This window comes from Pogoniulus pusillus, chromosome 6 (assembly GCF_015220805.1).
Source record: "Pogoniulus pusillus isolate bPogPus1 chromosome 6, bPogPus1.pri, whole genome shotgun sequence".
NCBI classification, from domain to species: Eukaryota; Metazoa; Chordata; class Aves; order Piciformes; family Lybiidae; genus Pogoniulus; species Pogoniulus pusillus.
The window spans coordinates 25,407,736-25,427,351 of NC_087269.1; the positions used below are offsets into that span (position 1 = coordinate 25,407,736).

The 19,616-nt window shown below is 50.2% G+C and overlaps 1 protein-coding gene across 11 annotated transcripts in view; it reads right to left on the reverse strand.

The window, feature by feature from the left end:
* Positions 1-19,616, reverse strand: part of PCDH15 (protocadherin related 15) — a 1,224,756-nt gene that overhangs the window by 112,504 nt on the left and 1,092,636 nt on the right. For all 11 annotated transcript variants that reach the window (XM_064145003.1, XM_064145009.1, XM_064145013.1 and 8 more), the window contains 3 exons: positions 15,483-15,599; positions 6,700-6,840; positions 1,965-2,077 (listed from right to left, as the gene is read on the reverse strand). In XM_064145003.1, the coding sequence (XP_064001073.1) occupies positions 1,965-2,077; positions 6,700-6,840; positions 15,483-15,599 (371 nt within the window). The remainder of the gene's footprint in view (positions 1-1,964; positions 2,078-6,699; positions 6,841-15,482; positions 15,600-19,616) is intronic.

The following is a 19,616-nucleotide window of genomic DNA, read 5'->3' on the forward strand; positions in this document are numbered from 1 at the left end:
TGGGCAGGTTTGGACTAGGCGTTAGGAATTTTTTTTTCCTGGCAAGAGTGGTTAGGCATTGGAATGGGCTGCCCAAGGAGGTGGTGGAGTCACCAACCCTGGCTGTGTTTAGAAGTCACTTGGATGTGGTGCTTGGGATCACAGGCTCACAGGCTCACAAGATATTAGGGGTTGGAAGGGACCCAAGCAGATTGTCGAGTCCAACCCCCCTGCCAGAACAGGACCACACAGTCTAGCTCAGGTCACACAGGAACACATCCAGACAGGCCTTGAAAGGCTCCAGGGAAGAAGACTCCACAACCTCTCTGGGATGCCAGGTGGTGTTCTGCTCAGTTCCCTCTGTGGCAAGGGAGTTCACAGAGAGGAACAGCAGCACCTATGATATCAACAAATGGCTCAAGGGATGGTGCCAGTGGCGGCATTTTGAGTTCTTTGACCACAGGGGAACTTTCAATGCGCTGGACCTGCTTGATTGTGATGGGGTGCAGTTGTCTAGGAGGGGCAAGAGAGTCCTGGCACTGGAGTTGGCAGGGCTCATTAGGCGGGCTTTAAACCAGCTCTGGAGGGGGTGGGTGAGGCAATTATTCTCTGTGAGAAGGAGAGAGTGGGAAGGAAACTAGGGACTATTGGGGAATCGAGAGCCCAGAGAGTGGTGGTGAATGGTGCCACATCCAGGTGGCGGCTGTCACTAGTGGTGTCCCTCAGGGATCTGTGCTGGGCCCCAACCTCTTCAACATCTTCATAGATGATCTGGATGAGGGCATGGAGTCAGTCATCAGCAAGTTTGCAGATGACACCAAGCTGGGGCCAGATGTGGCTGGGTTGGAGGGCAGAAGGGCTCTGCAGCGGGACCTTGACCACCTGGACAGATGGGCAGAGTCCAATGGGATGGGGTTCAATAGCTCCAAGTGCAGGGTGCTGCACTTTGGCCACAACAACCCCATGCAGAAATACAGGCTGGGGTCTAAGTGGCTGGAGAGCAGCCAGACAGAGAGGGATCTGGGGGTGCTGATTGATACCCGCCTGAACATGTGCCAGCAGTGTGCCCAGGTGGCCAAGAGAGCCAATGGCATCCTGGCCTGCATCAGGAATGGTGTGGTCAGCAGGAACAGGGAGGTCATTCTGCCCCTGTACTCTGCACTGGTTAGACCACACCTTGAGTACTGTGTTCAGTTCTGGGCCCCCCAGTTTAGGAGGGACACTGAGATGTTTGAGCATGTCCAGAGAAGGGCGACGAGGCTGGTGAGAGGCCTTGAGCACAAGCCCTACAAGGAGAGGCTGAGGGAGCTGGGATTGTTTAGCCTGGAGAGGAGGAGGCTCAGGGGTGACCTTATTGCTGTCTACAACTACCTGAAGGGTGGTTGTGGCCAGGAGGAGGTTGCTCTCTTCTCTCAGGTGGCCAGCACCAGAACAAGAGGACACAGCCCCAGGCTGCGCCAGGGGAGATTTAGGCTGGAGGTGAGGAGAAAGTTCTTCACTGAGAGAGTCATTGGACACTGGAATGGGCTGCCTGGGGAGGTGGTGGAGTCGCCGTCCCTGGGGCAGTTCAAGGCAAGGTTGGACGTGGCACTTGGTGCCATGGTCTAGCCTTGGGCTCTGTGGTAAAGGGTTGGACTTGATGATCTGTGAGGTCTCTTCCAACCTTGGTGATACTGTGATACTGTGATCTTGGAGGTCTCTTCCAACCTGATTGATTCCATGATTCTATGATCAAACTCCCAAGGGAGGAGGTGGATCCCCCTACATTAGGCAGCTTCAAGGCCCAGCTTGACAGGGTGCTGGGGAACCTCATTTATGCTCTATTCTTTCCCTGAAACATTGCACTAGATGTTCCTTGAGGTCCCTTCCAACCTGGTATTCCATGGATTATTTTTGTAGCCTGCTCAGCTCAGACTCACTTGCAAAGAGGAAGCCATTCCAGGTTCAAAAGCAGCAGCAGTGATGTGACTGAACGAATGTCTTACCTGTACTCATCCTGTGTGAACCGCGGAATCACCGAAGGCTGCAGCACAGCGATTTCTACAGTGGTGGTGCTGAACTTCACAGGGTCTCCATCATCGTAGGCAATGACCACTAGCTAGAAACAATGCACAAAATCACTCAGTAGAGGCAAGAGCATTTGTTAGAATTTACTTCACTTTGACTTGCAGCAATACTTCATTTTAATTTCCTAACAAACTGGGACAGCAGTGTGCCCTCGTGGCCAGGAGGGCCAGGAGGATCCGCAAGTGCGTTAGTAAATGTGCATCCAGCAGGTCTAGGGAGGTTCTCCTCCTTCCCCTCTACTCTGCCCTGGTGAGACCTGGAATACTGTGTCCAGTTTGGGGTGCCCCAATTCAAGAAAGACAGGGATCTATTTGAGGGAGTCCAAAAAAGGAGCTAAGAGGGTGATTAAGGAACTGGAACATCTCTGCCATGAGGAAAGACTGAGAGCCCTGAGACTGTTCAGTCTGGAGAAGAGAAGGGATCTGTACGACCTGAGGGGTGGGTGCCAAGAGGAAGGGGCCACTTGATAAAAAGACCTACAGGATGGCCAAGGGATCAGGCCCAACCACCATGGGTTTAGGAAGGGCAGGTCCTGTCTGACCAACCTGAGCTCCTTTTATGATCAGGTTCCTGCCTGGTGAATGTGGGGCAGGCTGTGGATGGAGTCTGCCTGGACTGCAGCAAAGCCTTTGACACTGTCTGCCACAACAAGCCCCTGGCACAGCTGGCAGCTCCTGGCTTGGACAGATTCACTCTGGTATGGGTCAAGAACTGGAGGGCCAGGCCCAGAGAATGGTGAATGAACAAGGGGACACAGTCTCAAGTTGTGCCAGGGCAGGTCTAGGCTGGATGTGAGGAGGAATTTGTTGGCAGAGAGAGTGATTGGCATTGGAATGGGCTGCCCAGGGAGGTGGTGGAGTCACTGTCCCTGGAGGTGTTGAAGCCAAGCCTGGTTGGGGCACTTAGTGCCATGGTCTTGTTGATTGGCCATGGCTGGGTGCTAGGTTGGACTGGCTGAGCTTGGAGGTCTCTTCCAACCTGCTTGATTCTGTGATTCTATGATTCTGGTTTCTAGAAACACAGAAAACTGGAGTTCAAATACAGCAGACTTCTACCAATATCTCTCCAAAACACAGTGTCAGTCATTCCCTTTGTGTGCCTGTCCTCTGGGACAAACAGTTCCACCTGTTTTCAACATTCATGTTCATATCTGCTACCAAAAGGTGGAGAGATCAGGCCACTGCAGATGGAAGAAAGTGCAGGTTTCCAGCTTCCTCTCTCTCTAAATTTGTCCTTCTTTCAGGAAGTGACTTGATGGAGTGGGTAAGAAGTTCATTGTAGCAAAGGGTTTTCAACCCACTTATGTGGGTCCAAGCTGCTGACGGGTCTAGAGAACAAGTCTGGTGAGGAGCAGCTGAGAGAACTGGGGTTGTTTAATGTGGAAAAGAGGAGGCTGTGGGAAGACCACACTGCTCCCTACAACTCCCTGAGAGTAGGCTGCAGTAAGGTGGGAGTTGGTCTCTTCCCTGGTATAAGGTGATAGGAGGAGAGGAAATGGCCTTAAATTGTGCCAGGGAAGGGTTAGGCTGGAGATGAGGAAAAAATTCTTTGCTGCAAGAGTGGTAAGGGGTTGAAGCAGGCTGCCCATCCCTGGAGGTTTTCAAGAAACCTTTGGACTTGGCACCTGGGGCCATGGTTTGATGGCCATGGCAGTGATGAGTTGAAGGCTGGACTCAATGATCTTAGAGGTCTTTTCCCACCAAAACAATTGTACGATTCTGGTTTCAGAAGAGATCAGGAAGGAGGCAGCTAGAAACAAAAGGTGGCATTGTTTCCCCAGGCAGTGTAGGAGGGAACTCATCAGTGAAAGATAATTGAACTGCAGAAAGAAGGCAGGTGTTAAAAATTGACTGGAAGAATTCACAGCTGATGCAGGGGCAGATACAAGCCCAATGGTCTGGAAGGGCAATACCCAATCAGTCATCCCTTCACTGATTTTTTAGAGTCTTCCTTCCTAAGCATCCACATTTAATACAAAATCATGCTTTGCTAAATTTACCACTGGTGGTTTGCCCTACTACAGAGCAGTCCTGGTGCAGACATGTAGCTCTGTGACCTGGTGCATGTCATAGAGTCATAGAATCAGTCAGGGTTGGAAGGCACCACAAGGATCAGCCAGTTCCAACTCCCCTGCCATGCCCAGGGACACCCTACCCTAGAGCAGGCTGCACACAGCCTCAGCCAGCCTGGCCTTAAACACCTCCAGCCATGGGGCCTCAACCACCTCCCTGGGCAACCCATTCCAGCCTCTCACCACTCTCATGTTCAACAACTTCTTCCTCACCTCCAGCCTGACTCTCCCCACCTCCAGCTTTGCTCTATTCCCCCCAGTCCTGTCACTCCCTGATTGCCTCAGAAGTCCCTCCCCAGCTCTTTTGTAGGCCCTCTTCATATCCTGGAAGGCCACTGGAAGGTCCCCTTGGGGCCTCCTCTTCTCCAGACTGCACAGCCCCAACTCTTTCAGTCTGTGCTCACAGCAGAGCTGCTCCAGCCCTCTGAGCATCCTCCTGGCCCTGCTCTGGACACACTCCAGCATCTCCACAGCCCTCTTGTCCCAGGGGCTCCAGAACTGGATGCAGTACTCCAGGTGGGGTCTCAGCAGAGCACAGCAGAGGGTGAGAATCACCTCCCTGGCCCTGCTGGCCACACTGCTCCTGATGCAGCCCAGGCTCTGCTTGGCTTTCTGGGCTGCAAGTGCACACTGCTGGCTCCTGTTGAGCTTCTCATCCACCAGCACCCCCAAGTCCCTCTCCTCAGGGCTGCTCTCCAGCCAGGCACTACCCAGCCTGCATCTGTGCTTGGCAGTGCCTCCACCCAGCTGCAGAACCTTGACCTTGGTCTTGTTGAACCTCCTGAGGTTGGCTTGTGCCCACCTCTGCAGCCTGTGCAGGTCCCTCTCGATGGATCCCTGCCCTCCAGTGAGCTCTTCAAATGTACCTCTTCTTGAAGTCTCTGTACCTCGGCTTGAATGTATTTGCAGTATGTATTTGTGTATCAGAGCTGCTCTGGCTCCTAACTCTTTCAGTCTGTCCTCACAGCAGAGCTTCTGCAGCCCTCTGAGCATCCTCCTGGCCCTTCTCTGGACACTCTCCAGCATCTACACATCCTTCTTGTCATAGGGGCTCCAGAAGTGGATGCCAGCTGTATGTTATGTACTCAGCACTGCTGAGGCTGCACTGCAAATGCTGAGTTCATATTTTTTGGGCAACTCATGCCAAGAAGGACATTGATGTGCTGGATCATCTCCTGAGAAGGGCAACAAAGATGGTCAGGAGAAGAATCATAGAATGGTTCAGGTGGGAAGAGATCTCAAAGCTCAGCCAGTTCCAACCTCCTACCATAGGCAGGGACACCTCCCACTAGAACAGGTTGCTCAAGGCCTCATCCAACCTGGCCTTGAACAACGCCAGGGAGGGAGCAGCCACAGCCTCCCTGGGCAGCCTGTGCCAGTGTCTCACCACCCTCACTGCAAAGAACTTCTTCCTAACATCTAGTCTGAATTTCCCCTCTGCCAGTTCAAACCCTTTCCTCCTCATCCTGGCATTACAAGACCTTGTCAATAGTCTCTCCCCAGCCTTCCTGTAGCCACCTTCAGATACTGGAAGGCCACTCCGAGGTCTCCTCCAAGCCTTCTCTTCTCCAGGCTGCAGAGCCCAAACTCTCTCAGCCTGTCCTCAGAGCAGAGCTGCTGCAGCCCTCTCAGCATCTTGGTGGCCTCCTCTGGACTGGCTCCAACAGTTCCACGTCCTTGTTGTGCTGGGGGCTCCAGAACTGCACACAGGACTGCAGGTGGGGTCTGAGGAGAGCAGAGCCAAGGGGCAGAGTCCCCTTCCTTGCCCTGCTGCCCACACTGCTCTTGCTGCAGCCCAGCACAGGGCTGCTCTCTGGGCTGCACTCACACTGCAGGCTCATGTTGAGCTTTTCATCAGCCCAGACCCCCAGGGCCTGTTCCTCAGGGCTGCTCTCAACCATTCCCCACCCAGCCTGGAGCTGTGCTTGGGATTGTGCCCACCCAGGTGCAGGACCTTACACTTGGCCTTGTTGAATGTCATGTGGTTGGCCTGGGCACACCTCTGCAGCCTGTCCAGGTCCCTTCCCTGTAGGAAGTCAACTGTGCCACACAGCTTGATGCCATCTGCAAGAGGGCTGGTGAGGAGCAGTTGAAGGAAATATGGCTGATCAGCCTGCTGAAGAGCAGACTGAGAGGAGGTCTTCTCAATGTTGATCAACAGCTAAAGGGCAGGGGACAAGAGGGTGGAGCCAGACTCTTTCCTGAGGTGCCCAGCCATATGACCTGGAGAATGGGCTCAAACTGGAGCCTAGGATGTTCCATCCAAACAGGAACAGACATTTCTTTGCTATGAGAGTGCTGGAGCTCTGGAGCAGGCTGCCTAGAGAGGTTGTGGAGTCTCCTGTGGAGACATTCCAAATCCACCTGGACATTGTGATCCTGGACAAGCTGCTCATAGAGACCCTGCTTTAGCACAGGGATTGGACTGGATGGTCCCTAGAGGTCCCTTCCACCATGCTGGAGCTCTGGGATTATGTAATGTAAGGAACACAATAAAACAGGAAGGTAAGAAGAATCACATCAAACACAGGCACTGTGTACACAACATCACCCTGCCACCAGCCAGCTGCAGGAGTCCATACCTTGAAGACTGTACTTGGCTCCTCGTTTAGGTTGACTCTGGTTACCACACGTCCTGAATCTTCCTCCACATCAAAAATGCTGGCACTGTAGGGGAACTGCACAACATCTACTTTGTACCGGACTCGGCTCGCTGGGGTGCCCTGGAAGGCAAAACCAAAGCACTTTGGATGTTAGTTTCACACAGCAGCAAGGGATTAAAAGGCAACAGTGGCAAACAGAGCACCACAAACAGAACCTGCTGGCTCTCTTCCTCACAACTGTTACCAGGCACCCTCCATGCCTTCCCCCAAAACACTCTGCAGTAGCCTTGCAGGATCCCCTCCAAAGGCAATTGAAGTGGGTGGCACAGCAGCTCCCTTGGCGGAACTGTGAGCTTCTGGGTCTGCTCAGAAGACAAACACAAATGAAGCAGTCACGAGTGGGGGCCCTCAGAGATCAATATTAGGCCCAATGCTGTTGAATACCTTCATAAGTGATCTGGATGTTTGGGTTTGGTTTGCCCAGGCTGTGCTCTAAAAAAGAAGCCTGTCAATGGCTTGCATGCAGAACTACAGCCTTCCCTCTTTGTGAGGAAGTTGTAACATCACAGAAGGGTTTAGATTGGAAGAGACCTTAAAGATCATCTGGTTGCAATCTCTCTGTCATGGGCAGGGACACCTCCCACTAGCCCAGGTTACTCAAGGCTTCATCCAGCCTGGCCTCCGGAGAGGAGGCATCCACAACCTCCCTGGACAACCTGTGACAGTGTCTCACAACCCTCACTCTCAAGAACTTCTTCCTCATCTCCAGTCTCAATTTCCCCTCTCCCAGCTCAAAGCCATTGTCCCTCATCCTGGCGCTGCAAACCTCTGTGAAAAGTCCTTCCACAGCTCTCCTGTAACCCCCTTCAAGTACTGGAAGGCTGCTCTAAGGTCAGTCTGGAGCCTTCTCTTCTCCAGGCTGAACAGCCCTAACTCTCTCAGCCTGTCCCAACAGGGGAGGTGCTCCACAACAGAGGTGATTACACTACTTCCCCCTTGCCATTCTCTGATGCAATCATTTCCCTTTGACAATATAATTAAGAGAAAATTACCTGCTGAAATCCACTGTATTTGGTTTCAGAGTAATGGTTCCCCTCATTTGCTGGGAAGACTAAAAGCTATCATCATTAGACCTGTGTGCTGCAGGCAATTTGTTATTAAGTAAGCAAAAATCTCATCAGGTTATTCTTGCTGATGTGACTATCAAGTACACTTTTTTCCCCTGTCACTTCTGAAAATAACAATCCAGGGAGTTATTTTTTATTTCCTAAATTTTGGCACCAATGTAATGAGAAAAAAAAACCTCCAGAGAGATTTCCCAAGGAAAATCTAGTTGGAAGCAAGTTTTAATTATCCCAAATGTCAATAGTCTTTCAACTTTGCTCTAAATTAATACAGATGCTTCCCTCTGTACAGTAAAACTTGCATCATAGAATCAAGCAGGTTGGAAGAGACCTCAAAGCTCAGCCAGCCCAACCTAGCACCCAGCCCTGCCCAGTCAACCAGACCATGGCACTAAGTGCCCCAGCCAGCCTTGGCTTCAACACCTCCAGGCACAGCAACTCCACCACCTCCCTGGGCAGCCCATTCCAATGCCAATCACTCTCTCTGCCAACAACTTCCTCCTCACATCCAGCTTAGACCTGCCCTGGCACAGCTTCAGACTGTGTCCCCTTCTTCTGTTGCTGCTTGCCTGGCAGCAGAGCCCAACCCCACCTGGCTACAGCCTCCCTTCAGGGAGCTGCAGGCAGCAATGAGGTCTGCCCTGAGCCTCCTCTTCTGCAGGCTGCACACCCCCAGCTCCCTCAGCCTCTCCTCACAGAGCTGTGCTCCAGGCCCCTCCCCAGCCTTGCTGCCCTTCTCTCAACGCCTTCCAGCACCTGAACATCTCTCTGGAATTGAGGAGCCCAGAACTGGACACATGTTGTAGAGAATATTTATAGAATGGTTTGGGTTGCAAGAGACCTTCAAGATCATCTAGTTCTAATCTGCCTGCTATTGTCCTGCTCTGGCAAGGGGCTTGGACTCGATGATCTCCTTGGGTCCCTTCCAACCCTGAAAGTCTGTCATTAGGAGAAACTTCTTCACTGAAAGGGACTTCAAATAATGAAACAGGTTCCCCAGGAAGGTGATTGAATCCTTATTCCTGGAAGTGTTTAAAAGAGGCAGAGATCACAGGCTCACAGGATGTCAGAGTTTGGGAGGGAGCCGAAGAGATGATCAAGCCCAATCCCCCTGCCAGAGCAGGACCATACAATCTAGTGCAGGTCACAGAGGAACACATCCAGACAGGCCTTGAAAGTCTCCAACAAAGGAGACTCCACAACCTCTCTGGGCAGCCTGTGCCAGGTATGGTGCTGATGGACACTTATAGCACCAGACTTGGTGGAGATGGAGAATGTTTGGACTGGATGCTTTGACAGGGCTTTCCCCACCAAACTGATTCTCTAATTCTATCCAGACAGGTTGGCTGGGTCAGAAGATGAAACAAAGCCATACATGCCTGATGGCTTCTCCTGTCTTCCTTTTTATTTTGGAAGGAAAAAGCAACCAGTCATAAGTCTGAAATAAAATAGCAACTCCCAACAAGGGTTTTAAAAGCCTTCCTCAGTAGCTGGCTAACTTTTATGGCCATTGTATTCATTAAAGCCTTTTGAAGTGTTCATAAAACTCAAAGACATGCAAGTTCATTCTGCAGAACATTAACTTAACACTACTGTCACCTGCATGTAAACCTCCTACAGGCCAACGGCATCCTGGGCTGTATCAAGAAGAGTGTGGCCAGCAGGTCCAGGGAGGTTCTCCTTCCCGGTCTACTCTGCCCTGGTGAAGTCACATCTTCAGTACTGGGTCCACTTCTGTGCTCCAGTTAAAAAAGGACAGGCACTTGCTCAAGAGAATACAGCAAGGGGCCACAAAGATGCTGAGGGGACTGGAACATCTCTATGATGAGGAAAGGTTGACAGAATTTGGGCTGCATAGTCTGGGAAAGAGCAGCCTGAGGGGGGGGGGGAATCTCATCAATGCTGATCAATACTTCAAGGGTGGGTGTCAGGAGGATGGGACCAGGCTGTTTTCAGTGGTGCCCAGTGACAGGACAAAGGGTAACAGGTACAAACTTGACCATAGAGTCATAGACTGTCAGGGGCTGGAAGGGATCTTGAAAGATCATCTGGCCCAGCCCCCCTGCCAGAGCAGGATCACCTACACCAGATCACACAGGAACACATCCAGCTGGTTCATGAATATCTCCAGAGAGGGAGAGTCCACAACCTCCCTGGGCAGCCTGTTCCACTGCTCTGTCACCCTCACAGGGAAAAAAATTCTTCCTCAGGTTCACATGGAACCTCCTATGCCTCAACTTCCACCCATTGCCCCTTGTCCTGTCACTGAGCATCACTGAGAAGAGGCTGATCTAAACACAAGGAGGAACTTCTTCAATTTAAGGGCGACAAAGCACTCAAACAGGATGCCTAGAGAGTGGAGTGTCCTTTCTCTGGAGACATTCAAAACCCACCTAGATATGTTCCTGTGTGACATTCCCTAAGAGAACACACCTTGGCAGCAGGGTTGGACCAACACTTCCAACCTCAACCACTTCTTCTGGTATCTTAGTGAGATGTGAGACACATTAAATCCAGAGGTTATAAAATGGAGCTTATACCAAAGTGGGCAAATTCTTCCTGATTCTATGATTCTATGAAGATTTAAGGTGGATTCATCCTAAATGCTGACAAAATATATGTAGTAACTTCAGGATTTTCACTGGTTTTTTCCATAATTGGGCTGCAGCAAGAGCAGTGTGGCCAACAGGGCAAGGAAGGGGATTCTGCCACTTGGATCTGCTCTCCTCAGACCCCACCTGCAGTCCTGTGTGCAGTTCTGAAGCCCCCAGCACAACAAGGACATGGAACTGTTGGAGCCAGTCCAGAGGAGGCCACCAAGATGCTGAGAGGGCTGCAGCAGCTCTGCTATGAGGACAGGCTACAAGAGGCTCTTCAGCCTGGAGAAGAGAAGGCTTTGAGGAGACCTTGTATTAGCCTTCCAGTATCTGAAGGTGGCTACAGGAAGGCTGGGGAGGGACTACTGACAAGGTCTTGTCATGACAGGATGAGGAGGAATGGGTTTGAACTGGCAGAGGGGAGATTCAAACTAGATGTTAGGGAGAAGTTCTTTGCAGTGAGAGTGGTGAGACACTGGCACAGGTTGCCCAGGGAGGTTGTTGTTCCCTCCCTGGCATTGTTCAAGGCCAGGTTGGATGAGGCCTTGAATGACTTGTTCTAGTGGGAGGTGTCCAGCCAGCCTCTTCCCTGGTTGCCAAGACATTTTACATGGGAATAGAGCTATAAGTTTAAATCCTTCAGTCTAAGTGGAGAGAAGACAGCCTAGGCCTCTAACATCGCATGGAAAGGCTTCTCCTAGCTAGATGAATCATAGAATCAAGCAGGTTGGAAGAGAACTCCAAGGTCATCCAACACAGCCTATCACCCAGCCTTGTACAATCAACCAGACCATGGCACTAAGTGCCCCAGCCAGGCTTGCCTTCAACACCTCCAGACACAGCCACTCCACCACCTCCCTGGGCAGCCCATTCCAATGCCAATCACTCTCTCTGCCAAAAACTTCCTCCTCACATCCAGCCCAGACCTGCCCTGGCACAACTTGAGACTGTGTCCCCTTGTTCTGTTGCTGCTTGCCTGGCAGAAGAGCCCAACCCCACCTGGCTACAGCCTCCCTTCAGGTAGTAAACAGATGCAAAGGGCACCATAACAGCTTTCTCTTGCTGCCCTCTAAAAGCTGTGAGTGTCCCCGGGCTGACTTTGAAAGCAAGTCGATGTGCTAACTATTCTGCTGTTAATCAGGCAGATCCGAGATTAACATCTGGGCAGGTGGGGGATCCTACTGTGCCTGTGGTCTGTGGAAGGACACAAACACATATTTCAGGCTCCATTCTGCAGGCAGAGCACTTCAAGCACCATCATTGTCCAGGACTAGCTGTTAAGGTACATCTCTCTCCATTTCTTTTGTTTACTGCTCAAACAACACCTCTGGCCTATACTGCCACCCTCCTTAAACACTCAACCACTAGTCATTACCTAGGGAGGTGGTTGGGGTCCCATCCCTGGAGGTGAGGCTCAAGCTCAGGCTGGTGTAGTGGAGGATGATTATTAGAATCACAGGATTGTTATGACTGGGAGAGACCTCTAAGATCATTGAGTCCAACCTTTAACCTAAGACCACCGTGTCCATCAAGCCATGGCCCCAAATGCTATGTCCACAAGCTTCTGCAACACCCCCAGGGATGAGGACTCCACCACCTCCTGAAGCAGCCTGTGCCAATGACAGATCACTACTGAAGGAAATAATTGCTCCTAATATCCAACCTAAATGTCCCCTGGTGCAATTTCAGGCCATTCCCTTTCATCTTTTGGACTTGATGATCTGTGAGGTCTCTTCCAACCCTGATGATACTGTGATACTGTGATACTGTGATCTTATCATCGGATACTAGAGGGAAGAGACCAACCCCCACCTGGCTCCAATCTTCCTTCAGGGAGGTGTAGAGAACAATGCCTTCTCCCTTCAGCCTCCTCTTCTCCAAAATGAACAAACCCAATTCTCTCAGCTGCCCCTCACCAGACCTGTTCTCCAGACCAGTTCTAGCTCTGCTGCCCTTCTCTGGTGTCTGGGTTCTAGTTTAAATTTCCCAGAGACTCAAACATAGTTAATAAAAACAATAACAATTTATAGGATGCTTTTACTTCTCCCTATCCTCTTTTTTTTCCCAAAGAAAAGAAATTAGATGTAGAGATGAAAAGGTAAAGAACATCCAAATAAATAGTCTCGATTCCATTTGGAAGATAAAAGAGAGAACTTTAACAACAAATAAAAGGTATTTGAGGTAAGGGAGTTACAAAGAGGTACAGGGAAGGGAAAACAAGATACAAAATATATCCATACAACCCTGGCCTGGCTGAGGAGCAGTGTGGCCAGCAGGACAAGGGAGGTTCTTCTGCCCCTGTACTCAGCACTGCTCAGGCCACACCTTGAGTGCAGTGTCCAGTTCTGGGCTCCTGAATTGAAGAGAGATGTTGAGGTGCTGGAAGGTGTTGAGAGAAGGGCAGCAAGGCTGGGGAGGGGCCTGGAGCACAGCCCTGTGAGGAGAGGCTGAGGGAGCTGGGGGTGTGCAGCCTGCAGAAGAGGAGGCTCAGGGCAGAGCTCATTGCTGTCTGCAGCTCCCTGAAGGGAGGCTGTAGCCAGGTGGGGCTGGGCTCTGCTGCCAGGCAAGCAGCAACAGAACAAGGGGACACAGCCTCAAGCTGTGTCAGGGGAGGTCTAAGCTGGATGTGAGGAGGAAGTTCCTGCCAGAGAGAGTGATTGGCATTGGAATGGGCTGCCCAGGGAGGTGGTGGAGTGGCCGTGCCTGGAGGTGTTGAAGGCAAGCCTGGCTGGGGCACTTAGTGCCATGGTCTGGTTGATTGGGCAGGGCTGGGTTGGGCTGGATGATCTTGGAGGTCTCTTCCAACCTGCTTGATTCTGTGAAGCAAATTGATGGCAATAGGTTTGTCCCCTTGTGGACTGATGGCCATGTGGTACAACAAAGAGCAGTAGCAACAGGAGGCTGGTGCTGTCAAGCAGGGAGGCAGAGTGAGAGAAGACAAAACAGGAAGCTCCTCTGCTTTTATAGGGGGCTAGACATGACGTGGGAGTGGGTTCAGCACTACACCTGGAGTAAGGCTCGGACCCACCCCTGGGGAGGAGTCAGGAGGACCTGGGGTCAGGGTCAAGAGCTCTCCAGATGTAAAGACATCTGGACACACTGACATTCATGTTCTTCAAACACACAACAGGCCCCATCCTCAGCTGCTATAAACTCCTTTAAATGCCTCCAAGGTCAGCAGTAACACAGCAGGACACGTCACCTGCAAGGGATTTACTGACCTTTGTGTTAGAACTTACAGAATGTTTGCTTTAGCATTTCTGTCCTTGGGTGGGAAAAGATTTATGAAGTGGCTAAGCTGGAGTTGATTTGTGTAAAAGCACTGCCACCAGCTTTTAACGTGCATGGCATCTTCTCTCTGAACTCTTCTCCCTGAGGAGTATTCTCCTTAAAGATGTCAAACACTACCAATTAAAAATGAAACGTGGCTGGCAGAACAGCTTTGCCTCTCATCATCCTCAGGGTATCATCTGGTCACCAATGTTCATCAACTTCTGATTACAAAAATTGGTGTTACCCTTCAGAGCAGCTAACAAGTCAAAACTGTGTGCCAATTTCTGTCAATCACAGAATCACAGAATGAAGCAGGTGGGAAGAGACCTCCAAGCTCATTCAGCCCAACCTAGCACCCAGCCCTGCCCAAGCAACCAGACCATGGCACCAAGACTATATGAGGCACTTAGTGCCATGGTCTGGTTGATTGGACAGGGCTGGGTGCTAGGTTGGGCTGGATGAGCTTGGAGGTCTCTTCCAACCTGCTTGATTCTATGATTCTATGATTCTATGAAGATGATCAGAGGACTGGAGAGCCTCCCCTGCGGGCACAGGCTGTTGGGAGTTGGGGCTGTTCAGCCTGGAGAAGAGAAGGCTCTGGGGATAACTTACAGCAGCCTTCCAGTACCTGAAGGGGCCTACAGGAAAGCTGTGGAAGGACTTTTGACAAGGGTTGGGAGTGACAGGATGAGGGGCAGTGACTTTGAGCTGGGAGAGGGGAGGCTGACACTGGAGATTAGGAAGAAAGTATTTGCAGTGAGAGTGGTGAGACACTGGAACAGATTGCCAAGAGAGGCTGTGGATGTCTCCTCCCTGTAAGTGATGCAGGTCAGGCTGGACAGGTCCTCGTGGAGCCTGGGCTAGTGGGAGGTGTCTCTGCCTGTGGCAGGGTGGTTGGAATTAAATGATGGAGCACTGGAACAGTGTACTCATAGGGGTTGTGGAGTCTCCTCTGGAGACATTCAGAACCCACCTGGATGCATTCTTGTTCAGACTGCCCTAGGTGACCCTCTTTTGGCAGGGGGGTTGGACTCGATGATCTTTGGAGGTCCCTTCCAACCTCTAATGTTCCATGATTCTGTGATCTTCAATGTCCCTTCTAACTCAATATTCTATGGATCTATGAATAAGTTCTTGAGGTATATTTAAGTACACTTAAGTACTTTAAAGCATTAAAGTTTAAAGATGATGTTTACTTTGGAAGCAACTCACAGAATCATGGAATTGTTTTGTTTGGAAAAGTCCAACCATCAACCTAACACCACCATGGGTATTAAATCATGTCCTGAAGTGCCATATTCACATCTTTCTTAAACACCTCCAGTGATGGGGACTCGATCACCTCCCTGGGCATGTTGCAGTGTCTGACCACTCTTGCACCACTGAATGCAAAATCAAGAAGGCTTCCATCTGACACAGTTGTGTTGTGCTTCCTCTTGCAGCTGCAGAACTGTGCCTAGGACAAACATAGCTCCTCTCTCTGCCTGTTCATCTATGCTCTGGAGTTGCATGAAGAGCTTTTCAAACAACTCCCTGACCGAATGGAGATGTATCATGAAATTGCCAACCTCAGGAACCATCGTTGTGAATGCAGCCTCTGTCCAGACCAACAGGACCAAAGGACAGGCTGACAAACCAAATGAATGAGTTACTGCTCTGTGAAACTCAGAGTAACCACTTCTGTTGTTGAAAGAGTGTGGTCACTTGGGAGGGTTAAAGGTTTTATTCTCCTTTGGGTGCAGAGCATTAACAGAACCTTTGTGCTTACCGGAGGATCTTCATCCTCAGCAGAAACAGTGGTGATAACGGTGCCCTTGACTGCATCAGGAGCAACCATCCCCCTGTAGAGCTTTTGGCTAAATACTGGAGAGTAATCATTCATATCCTGCAAAACATAATGAAGAGTTTAGTTCTGAAGTTCAAACACAATTACAGCCACGCTCACAACCTGGTTTTCCATCACTCCTTCCTCATCAGGAACCCGCTCGCCACTCACAGTCTCTCATGGCTCTCTGCTCCGTTACCACTGAGCAAAATGAGCACACGGGGGGCAGGTGCCAAAGCTCCCTCTGAAATATTTGTGTGAGTCAGATCAACATAAGGAAATTCTGCTGCAGGAAAACAGAGAGTCTCACAAGTAAACAAAGCACAGATTTCCATGACACCTGCTTCTCAAGCAGCAGGCCGCACAGGGCTGTGCTAATTACCTGGTATGGATGAGCTGCTGTTGCTTGGCACTGTTTGTTATCTCTACTATAATATAAATTAACTGAAAATAGGAAGTCAGATTCATATCATCACCTCCTGAGAGATTAAGATTGTGTTCTTCAGACTGATGTGTTATAGAATCACAGCATTGTTTTGGAGGGAGAAAACCTCTAAGACTGAGTCCAACCATCAACCCAGAACCGTCACAGCCATTAAACCATGTCCCAGTTTGCCACATCCACAGCTCTTCTTGAACACCCCCAGGGATGGTGACTTCACCACCTCCCTGGGCACCTGTTACAATGCCTGACCACTCCTACAGCAAAGAAATTGTTCCTAATCTCCATCCTGAACCTTTCCAAGCACTACTTCAGGCTATTTCCTCTCCTTCTACCACCTGATACTAAGGAGAACAGACCAACTCCACCTAATTCCAACTTCCTTTCAGGAAGCTGTAGAGAGTCTCCTCAACCCCAACTAAACAACCTCAGTTAACACAACTGCTCCTTCTAGGACCTGTTGGAACTGGATTATCCTTGTGGACCCTTCCAATTCTGAGTGATTCTATGATTTTATGATTCTCATGATATTTCTTATTCATCATAAAATGCCCTCTTTCATTTATATTGATTCTGGACTCTACTCTCCTCTGCTGAGACCCCACCTGAAGTACTGCATCCAGTTCTGGAGCCCCCTATGACAAGAGGGCTGTGGAGATGCTGGAGTGTGTCCAGAGAAGGGCCAGGAGGATGCTCAGAGGGCTGGAGCAGCTCTGCTGTGAGGACAGACTCAAAGAGTTGAGGCTGTGCAGTCTGCAGAAGAGGAGGCTCCCAGGTGACCTTCCTGTGGCCTTCTAGGATCTGAAGTGGGCTACAAAAGATCTGGGGAGGGACTTTTTAGGCTGTGAGGGAGTGGCAGGACTGGGGGGAATGGAGCAAAGCTGGAGGTGGGGAGAGTCAGGCTGGAGGTGGGGAGGAAGTTGTTCATGATGAGAGTGGTGAGAGGCTGGACTGGGTTGCCCAGGGAGGTGGTTGAGGCCCCATGGCTGGAGGTGTTTAAGGCCAGGCTGGCTGAGGCTGCGTGCAGCCTGCTCTAGGGTAGGGTGTCCCTGGGCATGGCAGGGGGGTTGGAACTGCATGATCCTTGTGTTCCTTTCCAACCCTGACTGATTCTATGACTCTAAGAAACAGTTCTTTGTGCAGGCTGAGCTAGGAGTAGGATACTACTCTGCCACACAAAGTGGTAGAAAGAAGTAGCATAATAATCTTTTAAATCTGGGAGCTAATCCTCCACACACTCTTGCAGCTAAGTTGTAGCAACTGCTCATGGATCATTGCTTCAGTCACATAAATCCAGGATGCTATTAACTATCTGACACACACAAAAATATGGACATGGAAGATACAGGTAATTCTCTTCACCTTTCACTCCAAAATACTTGGGCAGGGTATTCTGACACTAAGTGAACAGCAGCCATATCTTTATGGATAAATACAAAACAACTCTTGTGTCTCACTGCAGGGAGAGGCATCTTTGTCTGCAAAACAAGAGTGAAAGTCAAAGCATAAAGCTGAGAGAGATGGAGCTGTTCAGTATGGAGAAGAGAAGACTCCAAGGACAACCTAGTACCTGAAGAGGACTACAAGAAAGCTGGAGAAGCACTTTCACAAGGGCTTCTAGTGATAGGATGAGAGGCAATGGTTTTCAGCTAGAAGAGGGGAGATTGAAACTGCTTGATTCTATGATTCTATGATTCTATGAAGATGATCAGAGGACTGGAGAGCCTCCCCTGCGGGCACAGGCTGTTGGGAGTTGGGGCTGTTCAGCCTGGAGAAGAGAAGGCTCTGGGGATAACTTACAGCAGCCTTCCATTACCTGAAGGGGCCCTGTGGGAAAGCTGTGGAAGGACTTTTGACAAGGGCTGGGAGTGACAGGATGAGGGGCAGTGACTTTGAGCTGGGAGAGGGGAGACTGAGACTGGAGATTAGGAAGAAAGTATTTACAGTGAGAGTGGTGAGACACTGGAACAGATTGCCAAGAGAGGCTGTGGATGTCTCCTCCCTGTAAGTGGTGCAGGTCAGGCTGGACAGGTCCTCGTGGAGCCTGGGCTAGTGGGAGGTGTCTCTGCCTGTGGCAGGGTGGTTGGAATTAAATGATGGAGCACTGGAACAGTGTACTCATAGGGGTTGTGGAGTCTCCTCTGGAGACATTCAGAACCCACCTGGATGCATTCTTGTTCAGACTGCCCTAGGTGACCCTCTTTTGGCAGGGGATTGGACTCGATGACTTTTGGAGGTCACTTCCAACCTCTAATGTTCCATGATTCTGTGATCTTCAATGTCCCTTCTAACTCAATATTCTATGGATCTATGAATAAGTTCTTGAGGTATATTTAAGTACACTTAAGCACTTCAAATACAAAGCATTAAAGTTTAAAGATGATGTTTACTTTAGAAGCAACTCACAGAATCATGGAATTGTTGCTGTGGACGTATACTCCTTGGAAGTGTTTAAGGCCAGGTTGGATGAGCCCTTGAGCAACCTGGTGTAGTGAAAGGTGTCCCTGCCCATGGCCAGGGGGTTGTAACTAGCTTTAGGGTCTCCTCAAACCCAAGCCTTTCTATGATTCTGGGTGCTTTTTAGTTATCACTTTCTGCTCAGGTTCTGTTTCACTGCATTTAAAGCAGGACAGGAAACATCCTGCCACCCTTCTCTTGCACAGGGATTAAGATTCAGTCATGAAGAAAGCACAACATAGGAAATATACTCAAATATTGCTGGTTTGAGAACCACAGAGTTGTTTGTACTGGAAAAGGCCTCCAAGGTCATCAACTCAAACTGGCAACCTAACACCATCATGGGCATTAAAGCACATCCCAAAGTGCCACGTCCACAGTTTCTTGAATACCTCTATGGATGGTGACTCCACCACCTCCCTGGGCAGCCTGTCCCAATCCCTGACCACTCTTGCAGCAAAGACATTTTTCCTCATCTCCGATTTAAACTTCAGGGACATTCATCTCTTTCTGATTCCTAGGGACACTATGATACCTTTAATGCCTGTACTTCACTAATACTAAAAGCATTTAACACCTGGGTGAAACAGTCTCCTCTTCCTCCTCATTCACTAGCCTGGGAAACACACAACTTGGATTCTGCTGTCTGTCTTCTCTCTTGCAACATCATCGACCCTTCATTCAATGCATGCTCAAAGGGAGCAGAAGCTCTCCTAGCTCAGCTACCTTGGCAGATCCCAGAGGCACCAATACTCATAGAACCATCAGTGTTGGAAAAGACAAACCTTCTACTCAACACTTCCATGATCACTTAGCCACATCCCAAAGTGCCACATTGACCTCTTTTCTGAATACCTTTGGGGACTTTTTAGGGTATCAGGTAGTGACAAGACTAGGGGGAATGGAGCAAAGCTGGAGGTGGGGAGGTTCAGCCTGGACATGAGGAGGAAGTTGTTCAGCAGGAGAGTGGTGAGAGGCTGGAATGGGTTGCCCAGGGAGGTGGTTGAGGCCCCATGGCTGGAGGTGTTTAAGGCCAGGATGGATGAGGCTGTGAGCAGCCTGCTCTAGGGTAGGGTGTCCCTGACTGTGGCCAGGGGATTGGAATTAGATGATCCTTGTGGTCCCTTCCAACCCTGGCTGATTCTATGATTCTATGGTGACCGACCCTGAGCAGCCTG